The following is a 13138-nucleotide window of genomic DNA, read 5'->3' as shown; positions in this document are numbered from 1 at the left end:
CTTCTTTAATACAGCACTGCTTTTTTCAGATTCTTTGAAAAGAAGGGGGAAAAGACAATGTTGGCTTCTTTACGTGCTTGATGAGAGGGCGGAGAGATTGCTTGGACTATTACGGGGTATTTTCCATCTTTCCATCTTCTTCCTTATTGTCCAATTTTCCTCCTCCTGTTCTCTTTGACCTGCAGCTAAAGAAAACACAACTATGTCCACCAACGAGCGTTTCAACTGCCATTACTGCAAAGACTCCCTGCTGGGGAACAAGTACATAATGAAAGAGGACACGCAGTACTGCACTAAGTGCTATGAGAACCTGTTCGCTAACTGCTGTAAGAGCTGCTCTTTAGCAATTGGCTGCAACTGCAAGGTAAGGGAGCACCAGTGTTACCCTGAGAGTAATGGCTTTGATTTCAGTAATGTCTTAAATAAGATTGTGTTATGTCTGTTTATATTAGGATCTAAAGGTGAGACATTTTAAAAACTTGTCAAATGTCTTACATGTTTCAATCCATGCACATAAATAAAAATCTGATCGTACAGAATATCGACAAGTGCAATAAATAATGTGTTAAATATCAACAGGACTTGTCCTACAAGGATCTCCACTGGCATGAGCAATGTTTCAAGTGTGCAAAGTGTAGCCGCTCTCTGGTGGAAAAGGCCTTTGCCGCTAAGGATGATTTGTTGCTTTGCACCGAATGCTACGCCCACGACTATTCTTCTAAGTGCACCACCTGCAAGAAAACTGTCATGCCAGGTATGGTACATTGGGATGATGACGATGATGATGCCAATGAATAGGGCTAGACAATATCACCTCTGAAGGCTCATAAATTAACGCGTTGTATCTCATTTGTTTAATCTGTTGGATTTTTTTTTTAAGGATGACACTTTTTTAAGGGCCAAGAAAAGGGAAAAAAAAATCATATTTCCCAAAATATTACACAATCTTTCTCAACAGAGGGAGTTTTCCCAGTTATAGAGTTGTAGGTGTTCAAATTTCCATTTTTCGGAGCACTTTAAGGACTTTTCGGCTTTGAGGTTGAGATTGAATGAACCCTCAATTTGAACATCTACAAGTCCATGACAACTGGGCACTTGCTTAACGAAGATCTTGCAATATAATGCAAAGCTCCAGAACTGCTTAATGCACCTTGTGGTTAGGTTGTTTTGTGAACTCCTCTTTCCAAGATCAAGTATACATTTTTTAAACTCAATTTTGAAGCAACTCTCAACTTTTTACATGCATAGGAAGTCCTTAAAGTGCTCATAAAAAGTAAACTTGAACATCTGCAATTCCATGACAAATAGGCAACTTCATCTACTAAAGAGGGTTGCTTGAAAATGGTATAACAATTATATGTAATCGTGCACGACACACAATATATCTCAAAACATAATTTAAACATTAGACAGCGATGACATTTCTTCCTCTCCCCAAATTCTTTAAGATTCAAGATTATTACGATTGCGCCATCATCTTCTCCCTACAGATAAAGCAGGACTATTTTGGGCCGCAGTGTGTTTCTGTCATAGAGGTACCATATGCTGACTAAGCTGCTCTCGTCCCCTGTGCCAGGATCCCGTAAAATGGAATACAAGGGGAACAGCTGGCATGAGACCTGCTTCCTGTGCCACCGCTGCCAGCAGCCAATAGGAACCAAGTCCTTCATCCCCAAAGACACCGGCTACTTTTGCGTGCCCTGCTTTGAGAAGCAGTTTGCCTACCAATGTTGTGCTTGTAAGAAGGTAGGGTTACAGCTGAGTCTTTTATAAGTATTGACTGTTGCAGTAAATCCCCCTGACTCTGGTGTTTTAAAATTACTCACACGGTGGCTGCAGAATAAAAGGATGCAAGGAATGCCATTGTGTGTCTCTTTCTCTTACTTTCTGTGGATTTGTGTTACCTCTAGGCCATCACAACAGGTGGAGTGACCTACCAAGACAAGCCCTGGCACCGCGAGTGTTTCCTATGCATCGGCTGCAGAAAGCAGCTGTCGGGTCAGCGCTTCACCTCCAGGGAAAACTACCCCTACTGCCTCGAATGCTTCAGCAACCTGTATGCAAAGAAGTGTGTGGGCTGCACCAAGCCCATCACAAGTGAGTCACTGGATGTGCTCATGTTTTCATTCACTCTGACTTGCAGTTCTCCCGCTCATATATATTTGCATTTGTGTAGGACCTGTCAGATTAACAAGGTGAAGATCTTGCATTAATCTCTGGATCTTTGTTTGATGTGTGCAGGTCTGGCAGGGGCCAAGTACATCTCTTTTGAGGAGCGCCAGTGGCACAGCGAGTGTTTCACCTGCATTCAATGCTCTGTGTCTCTGGTGGGACGTGGCTTCCTCACCCAGCGCGACAACATCTTGTGCACCGACTGCGGCAGGGAGAAGTGATCTTTCCATGAAGGGGTCACAGGTTTATCCCAATAATAATGAGAGCTCCTGTTCTGATACAGATGTTGTGTATCCATAAATATTTCCTCTTCTTCGCATGCCTGGTACATAAACAGAGTCTGAATGTCAAATATTATTTTATTTTGGTGTTATATAAATAGTTCTCTCACTTTGCTCACACACACAAAAACTGTGATTTTTCCGTAAAGATAAACATGTATCTTTAAAGTTAGGGCGCCATTGTTCCATTGTTGATTAATGTTTTCTTTGTTGGTTAAAATGAAAAATCCCCTTTTTTTTTATGAGGGATGAAAGCGAAAGGTCAATTAATGGATTAATCGATGAACAAATGTTTGTTTCAGCTTTTTAGGAGTTAGGATTTGACATTTTTTGTCCTTCATGACAGTGAACTGTATATGTTCCGATTTTGGACTGTCATATTAAAAAAAAAACAAAGATGTCACTTTGGACTTATTTTTCACTATTTTCTTACATTATGGACTAAATAAGTCCAGATTAGAAAACAATAGATAGTTGCAGCACCAAAACATATTTCCCTTAAATTTCCCAGGTCGACTTTCATTAGACAAATATGTCTGCTGTATGCTTAGTTTACATTATTATACAAATAAACACAATTTGATGCATGATTTATGCTTGTCTTGTGAAAATACTTAAAGGTTGTTCCAAGAAAAGACCTTTCTATGTATGTCATGCTGAAATGGATATCATTGTGGGCCTGCTGTTGCTCATCCTGAAATGACTTGATCTGCTCTAACGATGCCATGCAGAGGAGAAGTCTGCACATGTCAGTTTAGGACACAAAGTCCAGCGTAACAAATATAGCTGTGATAGTAGGTTTGAAATCCACATCTTTTTACGACCATCACCATTTAGACAATCATTGTGTGCTTCTGTTGTTCTCTTGACCTCACCCAGCTCATTCACATTGTAAACAAACTGAGAGCAACCATATATGGTTTAGTCAGCAGATTACTTGCTCTTCTACTTGTCCATTATCCACTAACTAAAGCTGCCACTTTGGTCCATGCACAAGCCAAGAATACAAGCGACCGTAACTGGGGGCACCTCAAAATATCTGTCTTCCTCACCATACTGTACCTATTGTTTTTACACTTGTAAAAGTTGGTTTTCTTGGTGAGGCCGTTGGATGAGTTGTGTAAGTGTCCTCACATTGGCAGGATGAGTGGAGTAAAAATGCTGACATAGATTTCCTGTTAGGATATAGTCACATGGGGAGGTGAAACTACATTACACTTCAGAAACTTGTGGAGGAATCAAAGAGGAAGGGAGAACAGCAGAGAGGTAGGGACGTCTTATTTGTACATATTTTACAGAAGATCATTTGGGCAGATACATTTTGTATTTTACCTTGCAAAAGTCAAACTTCCTTAAATATCTGCAATGGCTTTTAGAGCATTTACACAAACACATATCTATGAAAAGCAATTAGCCCCAAAAGAAAAGGACAAATCCAGCATCCAGTGCCTTGAGTGCTATGACCGAAATGTGTATATAGGGACCAAAGATGCAACAGTCCAGCATCTCATCCTTCCCAGTAGCACAAATGGAGACCTGAGTCCTGGCCAGAACAAAATCAGAGAGGGTAGGTTGAGAAAACTAGGCTCAAGCAACCATGTAGCCCAACTGAGGGTACTCCCGCTTTTCAACTATCTGCTTGTCCTGTGGGACCGGAGTGTTACTGCCCTCAACATGTTCTCCTTGGAGCCTGTTCCCACCCTGAAGAAGATCCAGCATGTGTCTTTGTTTGAGGTGTGTGACTCGTTGCTCGCAGCCCAGGCACCATGTGTGGAGATGGTGACTTCCTCCAGCCGCAGGAAGGTGATCCGGATCCACGTTGTGGGAGTGGACAGGTGGGATGTTGTAAAGGAAGTCCCTCTGCTCCAGGACCCGTTGGCCTTGGCAGTAGATGGTGCCAGTGTTTGTGTAGCTACCAGCGACAGGTATCTCCTCTGTGATATTCGGACTGGGAGCAGTGAAGAGCTTTTCCCTCACAATCACAGCAGGCAGCGTGTTATTGTTACCTCAGTGGGACGAGGGGAATTCCTCCTGAACGGACCTGAATCTTTGGGTAAGAGCCGCCAAAATGTTTACAGTTAATCATCTCCTATCGCTCCCCCATATATCCATCTAGCCAGGGGATATTTGTTTTGCTAAGACATCATTACTCCATCCTCATCCCTCAGGCATGTTTGTGATGAAGACAGGGATATGCCAGCGCCCTCCCTTGCAGTGGCCTCAGGAGGTGCTGGCAGCCGGAGTGTGTTTCCCTTACATCCTAACCCTAGAGCCCCAAGTGCTGTCTGTCTACAGCATGGTAGATCAGCAGATCAAACAGACTGTGAGTCTCAGCGGAGCAAAGGGTCTGCTCTCCACATCAGGTATATCAGGCAACATCAATTCATCACCTAATCTTGGCAGTTTGCAGACCGAAAGGCTGTCAAATTGTGTTTTTGTTTTTAAAGATGTGGCTGTGTCTGTCTCAGTTTGCACTGATTCAGTCAATCATCCTTGCAGCTACTGTTCCTACTCACTGGCTGTTTCTGAAAACCCAAAACAAATCTCCCTTCAGATGGTGTGTTAGTGTTCACAGAGAGAGACATTTTCAGCCTGCGTCTGGTGCCACTCGATCAGCAGATCCAGGCACTTGTCAGGCATGAGAGGGTCGAGGAGGCCTTGTTGCTGCTGGACGGAGTTCAAGGCCATCGTCTACTTGACTCATACAAGGTGAAATTCAATTTATAGACACACATAGCAGGACGCAAACACATCACTGCTTTGATATCTAGGTTTCCAACAAATGTGTTCTTCTTTACAAAACACAATTTCTGAGGATAACAAAATGACACAGACACCTATATAGTAGGCTTTCTCTCCTTTCTTCTTTCCTTCCTTCTCCATAATCATGTTGATAACTCAACTATTATGCCCTTCAAAGGCAGAATGCAGTAACAACATATTTGGTCAAAATTGAGAATCTGCTCCTGCTATGTGGCGTGAGCCTGTCAGCTGCGTGGCGTGTCTGTTTTTATTTTGGCTCCCATGTTAACAGGTTAGAGCTTGCACACTGCCTGCGTGACACACATGTCTCAAAAATGCGTGCATGCTAGAAATAGGACCGACGGCTATTTTTCACTGTTTTTTTTCATTGTTTGAAAGTCTCTAGGTTTTGACATAAATGCAGATATAAATAAATAGATTAAAAAAATTATAATAAATAATAATCGATTTTCAAATATTGCACCTGTCACTACAAAACGAAATATTCTGTAGCCTATTTTGCCATCAATACTGCCAACGTTGTCTTTGCTGTGGTCAAATCAGTATAAATTTATGTTTAACATTTCATTTTATCAATGGGAAACATACATGTGTACAGACAAGGCTAGCAGCAGCAGCGCCGCATCAGACATGTTTCTGGACATGCCTTAGCGTGCTTTGAGGAAAATGCTAATGTCAGCATGCTAACATGATCACAATGACAATGCTAAAATGCTGATGTTAAAGTCAAATTCATATTGGTGCTAAAAAAACGTCACAGGATCACCAAAGTCACAAGCATATAGAGTCTGGAAACCATGATTGCCTGTACTAACGTTTGTGCCAATCCATGTTCAAGATGTTGAAATATTTTACAGGATATAAGTTAAAACTTTGACCTTCTGGCACAGGATCACCAAAGGCAGTTGGATTCATCCTCTGGGGAACATGAATGTCTGCACCAAACTTCATCCATCCAGTAGTTGATGAGATAGTTCAGTCTGGATGAACATTTCAGTGTTAAGTTTACCACATTAATAAAGCTGCACCTAAATCATAGAAAGTGGATAAACTAGTCTTGGCAAAAGCAAACTAACCGAGCTTAGATTTCTTTTATATTGTCCAAACACAGAGTGCCGGTCAACAAATGTTTTTTTCTCTACTTCACTTTTTCTGTATTTTCTGCCTTTGTAACATTCACTGCTGCTATAATTTTACCATTTCATAAATGGTTTATAAATTAATTCACACCACTGATGTGTAGATAATATGCATGCATTACAACCCCAGCTGGCATTGCATCATAGTGTTTGACTTTAGTATTTCATCACTGCAGAACCGATTGAACCAGGATGTCGAAGTGTAGGCTGACTACACTGTTACGAGCTGCTATTGTAGGTGTATTCCAGTTGGATGAATGCAAGTGAGAACAGCAGATGGTGCCTGAGATTTAGGGTTATCTTTGCCATATCTCAGTTTACAGGTTAGAGGTGAGGGTGAAGAATTAGCATGATGATGCGGCAGTTCGTATAACTTATTTGGTTTTGTTTTATTTTGAAGATCTTGTGAAAGTGAAACATATATTGCCCTCAAGATTTAAGGATAGTGACACAGTGTTCTGCCTAAATGATTTCGGCTCATGTATTGTTAATGCATTGTGTGCCTGTTTTTTTTTTTTTTTTTAACTGGCAGGAGCTCCAGAAGGCCATCACTTGCCTGGCTGGATTTGTTCATTTTTACCGGGAGGGTTTTTCCGAGGCCAAAGAACTATTCATGTGAGAGTAAAAAACCCTTTCACGACACTCCAAATTCAAAGCACACTAAATAAACCACAGCAAACTGTGCAGTATTATGTGAATTTTGTGAATAGTGGGTATTTTCTGCTGAATTCTACACCTAAGTCTAACACAAATCAATACTCATTACTTACTTGAACAGTACAGGTGAGCTGGACCCCAGAGAAATCATTCACCTCTACCCTGACATGCAGTCATGTCTCAGCGAGGACTTTAAATCCCAGCTTGATCAAGTGAACAAGGGCAGGGATCTCCAGGTGCTCTGCCAAAAGTACAGGAACACATTTCATCATTACCTGGTCTTCCTGGGAGATTTTCTTAGAGCAGTCAGGGGAACAGAGCAAGGCCTGAAGTGTACTCAGGAGGTGGACTGCGCCCTCCTGAGGCTGTACTTAGAACTGGGAGACACTGAAAATCTGCAGCAGCTTGTGGCATCTCCCAATGAGTGCAGGCTGGACCACTGTGTTCCCGTTTTGGAGCAACACAACAGGTAAAAAATAAATGATTATTTGTTGTGAGGATTTCTTAAGGACAAATTATTCTTTAAAAAGAAATTACACCAAATCAACATTTGAGACATTTTCTCCAATTTGCTCAATTTCTGATGGATCATTTGCAGTTTGATCTCTTTTTATTTACAGATTTTTTGCATTAGGTTCCCTCTATCAAAGCCATGGAAATCAAATTGATGCAATTGAGGTATCCTTTCCCAAAAGAACTGCACACATTTTATACATAAACTTGATGTATAAAAGTAGCGTGTTTTAGCCTTTTATATTCTTTCAGATTTGGGTGAAAATTGCAGATGGCTTCCACAAAGACCCCTCTTGCTCAGATGTATATGGACACATAGTGTGGACTCTCAGTCAGCTGCAAGACAGAGATGCTGTGTGGACATTTGCAGACTGGACTCTTCAGAGAAACCAGGAGGTGCCTTTTCTTTCCTTTTTCATGCTCTTAACGTAACTGCAGAGGGCAGAGTTGCACAATTCAACTATGTGTTATGGATATAAACACAGCAAAATGCCACCTATTACCTAAATTGCTTTGCTTATTAGACAATTATTGCTAATGAAATGTCCAAATTTCCTTATTTGAAAAAAGATAGGGGTGCAGATTTTCAACAAGCGTCCACCAGATGATCAATTTGAGGCTCAAAACGTCCTTGCTCTCTTGGAGAAGTACCCACTGGCGCTGATTTTGTATCTTGAGTTCTTAATCCATGATTTGAACAGTAAGGTGGGTACCGCAGCAGCTACCTAATCTAATATCCCTGACTCCTTTATTAAATACACAGAGACATGATTGGTATGTCTCTGTCCCCCCCCAGGAGGAGAGACATCACAACCGTCTGGCCCTGGCATATGTTACTCAGATCCTGCGAGAGGAAGAAAAAGCAGATTTGAGGAAGACCAGAGGAAAGTTGCAGCAGCTGCTATGGGAATCCAAATGCTATGATGTCTCCACTGTATATGGTGTGTTGATGCTTTATGAGAAAATAAATCACTACTGAATTGTGACTTAATTATATTGCATTATTCTAATTGCAGAGAGAGTCAAGTCAGCAACCCTGCACATAGAGAAAGCCATTCTCCTCGGTAGGACCGGTGAACACTCTCAGGCACTGCAAGTGCTTGTTCACCAGGAGGGAGACCTCCAGGCTGCAGAGGCCTACTGCTGCAGGGCTGCCCAGGGCCGGGACTCACAGTTCAGGCAGACCCTGCTGCTCACGCTGTTCCAAATCTACCTGAGCTCTGAGGCGCTCACCAGTTCTGCCGTAGATCTACTCAACAACAACCCTTGGGTCTTTGTGGCAGAGAAGATCATCCAGCTCCTGCCTGATTCCTGGTCTATTCAACTGGTCTCCCAGTTCTTAGTTAGATCTCTCCGAGAGTCCTTCCACCAGAGGCAGATGGCGAGGCTGCAGAAGGCTTTGGGCCAGGTAGAGTGCATGCGGCACAAAGTCATTTGGGTGAGTTTAATGACATACCGGTCTTTCATGTTTTTTTCACTCTATGAACATTGTGTGTATTCTTGTTTCCTTCTTATTCTGAAACCTGTTGTTCTTTCTCTATCTCATCAGCAGATGGAGGCCTCAAATACAAAGTTCAGACTGGACAAGGGGCAGAAGTGCAAGGTTTGTCAGAGAGACCTTGCAGAGCCACAGTTTGCCTGTAACCTCCATGGTGAGCTAATGCACACAAGCTGCACTGGATTTTCATCATCGTGAAGCCACCGATATAGCAATCTATTGTCTGTTTATGAAAATGTTTGCATCTCTGCACTGTTGAGAATCACATTCATTTCTAGCAGGATAAGTGTCTGCTTCCTACCCGATCATTTTTCTAGATTACACTGTGTCATCGAGACAAACTCTGTACAAGGATTCAAATCATGGACCTCAGACCAGACACTTTCCCTGATTAGAAAAAAAAGAAAATACATTGTTCTAATAACTGGTTTCAGAATGCAAAAGAGCAAGCAGTGCACTTTTTCAGGACAGCATGTCTGAGCCATTTCCTAGAGACATTGCAGACAGCAATAGCTATAAAGTGAAGGACACTCAGGGGCATATATTCACTGATCAGACAGTGGTGTTTAACATGGAAACCACCTGTGGTCAATCTGATGACCAAAGGGAATTTGACCATCCTCCATGGCTGTATATATGCATCCCCGCCATCAGGGTTTCCACTGACTGTGTACATTTGTCTGCATAGAGCTGGAAATAGAAAGTCAACAACTGAGAGGCTGCACGTGAGAGACTTTTTTATTCCGCTCATGCATTAATATACATTTATGACCCAAAAAATAAAATCACAATTACAGGTTTAAAACTGAAATGCAAACAGGTTGAGGAAGTGCAGAGTTTTGGGTAATTTCACAAGAGACCAAATGACATGTCTGCGCTGTGTATGGAACATGAAAGATGTGTCATCCAAATAATAACACACAAACTCCAGTGTGTACATGTATGGTATGGAAATCTTGTATATAAACTTAAACACATATCATTAAGTTAGATGACATTTGAGATGTATTTGTCTATTTTTGTTGTAATTTAGTCATTAAGGCTAAGCATAACTGAGTATTTCTTTATCCTGATGCATTTTGGGAGACGCCTAAAGGAGCCTGGAACAGTAACTAGTGCGTTTGGCTGGACTGCTTACAAGTTTTTGCTGTACGTTTTTGGCCTAGGGGTGAGTGACTAATTGCAGTGTAGATAAATAGTGAATTATGAGCATGTTGGAAGGGGTTATGTCTTTGTGATGCCCTTGCCAAGATTTCTGCAGTTTTTCTCGCCGAATGAGGTTTTTGTGGGACTTTTTCATTCTTCTCACTGGGGGTCTGAGAGTTGTGTTCATTTAATGTTTCATAGTGTGGGTGTTAGGCAGCTCTCTGAGAGTGTAACTGGGATTAAGGCTCACAAGAATACACTTGATTTATGCTTTGACTTCAAATTTCTCACTTTGAGTGTATAAATTTAACCTCTGACTCATATAAATAAACTGAATTATATCCCAGAAAACCCAAGAATACCACATTCCTAACATTTCTCTTTTATGTGTTTTCAGGAAAAATTGCCATGTACACTCCTCCATATCGTCTCCTTGTAATTTTGATAATCTATGCATTTAATTGTAATCTACTGTTCAGTCCATTGTAAGCACTCCTGGATAATCAGCAGAAAAGTATCAGTGCAGAGAGAAACACAAAGCATCAACTTCTCTCTGATTGCTTTTGAGATGAGACGGAGCCTCTCACGGTTTATATGGACTGACTGTAGGGGCTGCTGCTCTGTGACTGGCTGATCGTTGGGCCGTGCCTGATGACCAGTGACCACTGGGTGGACCCGAGGCCTCTCCTTCTCTCTCACGGACATCCTTAGGGAGCATTAATGTTGTTTTGAACACTTGCGGTTATGCTGTGCCTTTCTCATCTTTGATGTTGACCAACAGCCAAAGGCAACCAAAAGGTAAAAATATACAGACACAAGTACAAGTACACCTTCTTCTACCTAAATTAAGACCCCAGGTAACATATTTGGTGCATTTAAATTATTTTTCTTTTTACTTTTCTTACCTGATGCACTTACAGCAGATCCCCCCCCCCCCCACCCTCATTTATATGAGAAGTTGATATCAGTAGCTCCTGTTGATGTGAATGTAACACTCTTGCAATCTGGAGTTCAGTGCGTGACTAGGCGGGGCTTTGGGTCACTGCAGGGTGCTCTGGGGTGCTTCCAGCCAGATGGACATTTTACACATGAGGGGGAATGGATTGGATGCAAAAATGGACAGTTATGGAGGAAAGTATGGTAGGCTATACATATATTGGTCTCCCATTATAAATATCCATTCCGCCACAGAAGGAAAACAAGAACATTTTCTTCTTGTGCTTTTCTAAATTTAAGAGAAAAAAAGGCATCTGTCTGAACTGTAGGATGTAACTGTTTACATGTTAACATAGTTTCATTTTGTATGGACTAGGAGGAAAGTAATTTTGAGATGCACAAGACGTTTTTGCCTTATAGAAAATGTTTAACGCTAATGCTCTGTTGAGGGTCCTGGAGAAACATACCCAGAAACACACATTTAACATTGTTTTGTAACTCATGGCTGGCTTTTCCTAATTTTATGAGAGTGAACATGATTTTGAACTACTACAGAAAATTATGCATTATTTGTATTGGGTTCTTAGAGACTCCAACTGTAAAGCATGGTATATACAGTATGTACATATGCTCTATAGCTGTGATTGGTACTGACAGTATTTTTAAGCAGAACTAGCCCTCCTTAATCCCAAATAAGTCTATTTGCACTTCTGTTATTGGAGTTTTATAATAGTTTGTTTATTAAAGGTCTTAAAGGGAAGACCTCTTTGGGGTCTAATTTACCTTAAATAATGTCAAGGTGAAGAATAGCATACTGTACATGTCTTTGTCAATAAATATACTCTTTGGCAAACAAAAAGAATATATATTTGTATATAAATTTCCCACATAATATGAAAAAAAATGATTTCCTTATTTGGAGTAATAATTGTGTTTTATGTTAATTTACGTATGTTATCACCTTCATCAAATGTACAATCTCAGTTTGTGGCAAAGGGGAAAGTATTACTTTAACACTTTACTGGCACGATGTTAGTTTGTTTTCATCTGCTTTTACTTTATCACTAACTCACCTGTCGTTTCAGGTCCTGCCACTTTCACATTCTCTTTCATGCAATCAACTCATCACCTCACCTGGTCTTCCTTGCCCATCTCCTCACCTGTAGCTCATTCCCTCATTAGGCCCTCAGTATATAAACCAGTCCACTTTCACTTCTTCCCAGCCAGATTGTCTTGTGTGTTTCTGCCCAGTGTGCCAGTGTTTCCTGGTCTGTGTTTGCCTGTTTATTTGGTCCTTTAATGTTTTGCCTGCCCTTCTTTGGCTTTATTAGCTTGTGTGACTGATTTCCCAGTGTTGAAGTTTCCTGAACATTGATAAGTAAACTTTACTTTCCTTGCAACTGTTTCATTGTTGTGCTTTTGGGTTCAAGTCTGCCAGTACAAGTAGACATAAAACAACTACACTTGGGTTTTAATAAGATCAGCAGAAAAGAAGATATTCAAAAAAGCTAATGTTTGATTTTGCAATTATGTAGGAGTGGAGTCTGTGGGTTCCTAAAAATGAAGAAAAGCATATGTTTATTAGAAATTGACTTTTTATATATATATATATATAAAAAGTCAATTTCTTTACCAACATAATTTATGAAGATATATATTCTACACTTTGGCACTACATGTCAAAAAAGACTATAAAGCAAATGCTGCCTCAGGATTATGAAAATGTCATCAGGTACCTCACTAAATAAAGCCTATGGGAAAAATGAATACACAATGCTTCTGTGTATCATGCATCATATTTATAGTCAAAGCCACAAATTACTGTATCATGTCCCTCATGACGCATTTTTTAGTCTCAGTGGTTGCTGAGAGACAAGGAGAATCTCAATTTGCAACCCTTTTGGTAGCAATAATGGTAAGGTAGCAGAAAACCTAGAAGATTGAACTTTAATTTCCACTTTCCCCAGCAAAACTAATCCTATAGATATAGCAGAAGTATGGGAATAAATAGCTGGAGAGGATGTTCAAAACAT

The 13138-nt window shown here is 40.8% G+C and overlaps 2 protein-coding genes across 3 annotated transcripts; both read left to right on the top strand.

The window, feature by feature from the left end:
- Nucleotides 1–202: 202 nt before the first annotated feature.
- On the top strand, nucleotides 203–2393 carry fhl5 (four and a half LIM domains 5). The gene is made up of 5 exons (XM_078277479.1): nucleotides 203–364; nucleotides 580–754; nucleotides 1577–1746; nucleotides 1911–2097; nucleotides 2242–2393. The coding sequence occupies exons 1-5, from the start codon at nucleotides 203–205 to the stop codon at nucleotides 2391–2393; spliced, it is 846 nt and encodes a 281-aa protein (XP_078133605.1).
- Nucleotides 2394–3690: 1297 nt separating this feature from the next.
- On the top strand, nucleotides 3691–12499 carry LOC144535508 (transforming growth factor-beta receptor-associated protein 1). Of its 2 annotated transcripts, none has more exons than XM_078278031.1 (11): nucleotides 3691–4506; nucleotides 4622–4816; nucleotides 5008–5162; nucleotides 6888–6970; nucleotides 7134–7481; nucleotides 7633–7690; nucleotides 7778–7921; nucleotides 8096–8230; nucleotides 8322–8466; nucleotides 8542–8963; nucleotides 9078–12499. In XM_078278031.1, the coding sequence occupies exons 1-11, from the start codon at nucleotides 3819–3821 to the stop codon at nucleotides 9219–9221; spliced, it is 2517 nt and encodes an 838-aa protein (XP_078134157.1). In that variant the 5' UTR covers nucleotides 3691–3818; the 3' UTR covers nucleotides 9222–12499. The 2 variants fall into 2 exon arrangements, with proteins under 2 accessions (XP_078134157.1, XP_078134156.1); XM_078278030.1 differs by having other exon boundaries at nucleotides 9075–12499.
- Nucleotides 12500–13138: the final 639 nt, after the last annotated feature.

This window comes from Sander vitreus, chromosome 20 (assembly GCF_031162955.1).
Source record: "Sander vitreus isolate 19-12246 chromosome 20, sanVit1, whole genome shotgun sequence".
Taxonomy (NCBI): Eukaryota; Metazoa; Chordata; class Actinopteri; order Perciformes; family Percidae; genus Sander; species Sander vitreus.
This window is presented reverse-complemented; position numbering and strand designations above follow the sequence as displayed.